Source organism: Limulus polyphemus, unplaced genomic scaffold (genome assembly GCF_000517525.1).
Source record: "Limulus polyphemus unplaced genomic scaffold, Limulus_polyphemus-2.1.2 Scaffold1476, whole genome shotgun sequence".
Lineage (NCBI taxonomy): Eukaryota > Metazoa > Arthropoda > Merostomata > Xiphosura > Limulidae > Limulus > Limulus polyphemus.
This window is the reverse complement of record NW_013667086.1, coordinates 146,140-150,347: the sequence shown is the minus strand read 5'-3', so window position 1 is coordinate 150,347 and position 4,208 is coordinate 146,140. Positions and strand designations below refer to the sequence as shown.

The 4,208-nt window shown below is 30.0% G+C and overlaps 1 protein-coding gene across 1 annotated transcript in view; it reads right to left on the bottom strand.

The window, feature by feature from the left end:
• Positions 1–848: 848 nt before the first annotated feature.
• LOC111086838 (palmitoleoyl-protein carboxylesterase NOTUM-like) overlaps positions 849–4,208 on the bottom strand; it is a 6,886-nt gene continuing 3,526 nt past the window's right edge. Inside the window, exon 2 of the mRNA XM_022391351.1 lies at positions 849–1,363. Within this exon, the coding sequence (XP_022247059.1) occupies positions 1,056–1,363 (308 nt within the window). The 3' untranslated portion in view covers positions 849–1,055. The remainder of the gene's footprint in view (positions 1,364–4,208) is intronic.

Genomic DNA, 4,208 nt, shown 5'->3' with positions numbered 1-4,208 from the left:
TTCACTTTTATTTAAATCATTTCTGAAATATTTGCTACCAATTAGTTTTTACTGCGATATGGAAAGTGTTTGTAAAACAAAATGTTTCTTAGATTCTTCTTTTATTAAACACATATCTAACTCAACTTTAACCATTAATGTTTTAAAACATTTGAAATTTTATGTCAATCGTTACTAAAACCCAATGGTCGTATAATTATTGAACAACTTTTTAAACATCATGTCACTTTATCTCGAATTATCACGTTGCTGTAACCAATTTTACCCAACTATCTTAAATTAATGAAGTTACTAAAAACCTTTTATTGTACTGACAATCTTTAAAAAAATGATTTCACCTGGAAATGTTAGTTGTTGAAACTAACTACTTTGTTTGTTGTAGATAAAACTTTGTAGTATAATCAATTCACTTTCATATTTATTGTACTCAAAACGTATGACGAAAAGCAAAATGTTGTTATTGTCTTCATTAGTCAGATACTATTAAAATAAGTTAACGCATTGTTTAATCGCAAAAAATATTTTAAGCTAAGTTATCTAATTTATTTTAACATTCAAAATCTTCATTAAGTAATCGCATCTTTTTGCTGTTTTGAAAATCTATTTAAAACAACCTCATTGGTTTCATTGTTCAAGTTGTGTTACAAAACATATTATAAAAAATCATTAATTTAAGTTTGTAATTTATGAAAGTTTATGGTTAGTTTGGTGAAATGTTACAAAATCAAAATCAAATATCAAACTTACTAATTAATTTTTGTGTTTGTTTACTTCAATATTAAAATACAAACCTATATTTTCGGTTTTGTCGAAATCATATAAATGTTCAATGCTTCCTTTTCTCGCCGTTTTCCTCTAACTAAGCTTAATACATTTTTCTTACTAAAATCACTAATTATAAATGTACAAAACTCCAACATTTGCAAATTCACACAAAGAGAGGAGATAAACATTCTAGTTTCGACTCTTAGCTTCAACCCTCAACAAAGTTTTCTTTTCAGATTGTTGACACGTGTTATAATCGTAACGATATACACTAGTCACAAAAAGCATCATCATTCATTCTTTTGCTGGGTTAGTAGTAAGCGGAGTTTATCCCCATCCATTTCAGCCAACGTCTTGGGATCAATCTCTAAAGCATCGGCAACACTGCCCATTTCTAACCCAAAGGACTTGAGCAGCTCGATTAATTCTTTTTCTTCACCAGTATAAGGGTCCCGCAATGGAGGACAATGTCGATTACACTGGGGCCAAGTGCAATCATCCAGTAACCAATGGTGACAGAGATCCTCGTGCAACGTCCAGCGATGCTGCAAGTTGAGGTCTTTCAGGAAGAATGATCGGGTTTCACGGCTTTGGCGGTCTGCATAATCAGAACAAAGTTGTAAAAAAAAGATTAATATATTAATAATAGACTTCAGACAATAAGAAATAATTAAAACTTTGTTGGAAACTAAAATGTTGAAGAAAACACACAATGATTTTTATATACAAGTTTCTTGTTCCAAAAACGAATCATTTTAGTAAAACAGTTTTATCCACTCGTAAAGTACGTGCTTTGTATGTCTAAAATGAAAGATGTTTGGGCCTGAAGTAACAACAAGGCTCATCATAATAATTTTATAAGTGTATGAAAACATACAAGATAAATATATAAACGATAAAATGCAAATATACTGTATATAAAAATGTCAACAAACGTTAAAACAAGAAAAGTAAAATTCTCGTGCTGGAATGGTAAAGTATCTCCTCTGTCCATTTGATGAAAGCCTTTCTACTTTAAGAACGTCTTGCTTTGTTAACTACCTGAAGTCCAAGACAAGTTATGTCTCAGTTTACATTGAAAAAAAATTGAGGACGTATTTGTTTGAGTTTTTCTGTCAAGAACAGTAGACTGTTTTCAATGGATCAGAATGTTTTGTAACGTGGTGGTAGACGATGTAACGTTTAACAGTAAATCATTTGATTGTTTTATTACAGGTTAAATTACAGATATACATATGTAACGTTTAACATTAAACATTTGATTCTTTTATTACAGGTTAAATTATAGATATACATATGTAACGTTTAACAGTAAATCACTTGGTTGTTTTATTACAGGTTAAATTATAGATATACATATGTAACGTTTAACATTAAACATTTGATTGTTTTATTACAGGTTAATTTATAGATATACATATGTAACGTTTAACATTAAACATTTGATTGTTTTATTACAGATTAAATTATAGATATATATATGTAACGTTTAACAGTAAATCATTTGATTGTTTTATTACAGGTTAAATTATAGATATACATATGTAACGTTTAACATTAAACATTTGATTGTTTTATTACAGGTTAAATTATAGATATACATACGTAACATTTAACATTAAACATTTGATTGTTTTATTATAGGTTAATTTATAGATATACATATGTAACGTTTAACATTAAACATTTGATTGTTTTATTACAGATTAAATTATAGATATACATATGTAACGTTTAACAGTAAATCATTTGATTGTTTTATTACAGGTTAAATTATAGATATACATACGTAACGTTTAACATTAAACATTTGATTGTTTTATTACAGGTTAAATTATAGATATACATATGTAACGTTTAACAGTAAATCATTTGATTGTCTTATTACAAGCTAAATTACAGAAAATTTTATAAGAATGATTTTAACGCAGTGGCATATGGCCGCAGATGTAAACCATGGCGTCATGAGCAACATGCTATGTTTGGTTCATCATGCGAAAGTACAGTGTTGCTATGTAGACTTATGTAGAAAAATTTTTAAACAACGTAGAGCCGAAGGACACAATATTTCAAAGAATAGAGCCTTCAGTGTTCTTTACGATATTATAAAACTTAGAGATTTCAGCATTTAGAACAGCAATAGTTTCTCAAATCACATATCAAGCAAAGCTGGATAAACTTCCTAATCCATAAATTGAAACTTGTTGATATGAACGAGAACCTTCCGACCCAAAAATCATTACAAATAAGGTAGGCATAGTTACCAAAATAAGAACCAAGGTTGATGAAGGTTCAAAAGCTTCCAGGTAGACCTTGAAATTAATAGCTGGATTTCTTTATGAAAAAAACTACAACAACAATCAAACTAGAAGCATAGTCACTCTATTCAAACCTATCAAATTCATGATGACATTGTTTTGGACTTCTGTGTCTTTTATCTGCTTAAAGTTGGTTTTGGAAACAGACGTCTATGTACAGGGAGATTTAAGTGGAAACGTTATTCTGAAAACATGTGTCTTGGAGAGTACGTGTAAAGTTTATAGAGATGTTTGGTCTAACATTGGCGTCGCCATACTTTACAGAAGTTTATTACAACGTAAATTGTAATTTTGGGCAATATTGCTTAATAATCACTGTCAGACTGAGTATAATTGAGGATGGAGGAAACATGTGACCTGTAACATTCACTACAGTTCTACATTAAACAAATCGCGCGTCTTATTACAGCGTGTTGTCTATATTAGAATGTCAGTCTTTCATTATTCATCTGACATGCTGATTTCACTAGAATGTATCAGTTTTAGATGTGTCAACTAATTTCGTGGCACATTTAAACACATTCAAAGTACAATAACTACTTTTACAGTAGTCACTTTCCGATGTAACTCTTACCTGATTGATGACTGTGAGTCGAAATGTTGTAATTAATAAAATCAGAACCCGTCTACTGTAAAAGTTTTTGTTTTTGTATTTTTAATAAATTATTCAGTTCGGTAGGTTCCTCACTAAACAATAATTCAAGTTGATTCATCGTTTCACCTGAAGATCATTTGACATATCTTTTACTTCTCAACATATTAGTTCATCAATGGTGTTTCACAGAGTTTTCTATTTACTGCCTGGCATGGTATAGTTTGTTTCGTACAGAATTTTAATTTAGACAGTTACACTTAAATGAAAAAAATAAATGCCAACATATAAACAGTGTTATCACATTATTAAAACAAGGCATGCGCACGTTTTATTGACATCACCACAGTACAAACTGCAATGTTAAACTACCCTTCTGTGACGTTATTTTAGTGTTTACTGACTGACTGAGAGACAACACACTACTGTATAGTGTTATGAGTGGTTAAACACTGATCTCTCCAGGCGACCTTCGGGAAAATTAAAAGGCGAGAGAATAAAAGCACAAAACAGGGAGATAGAAAGTAGAAAGA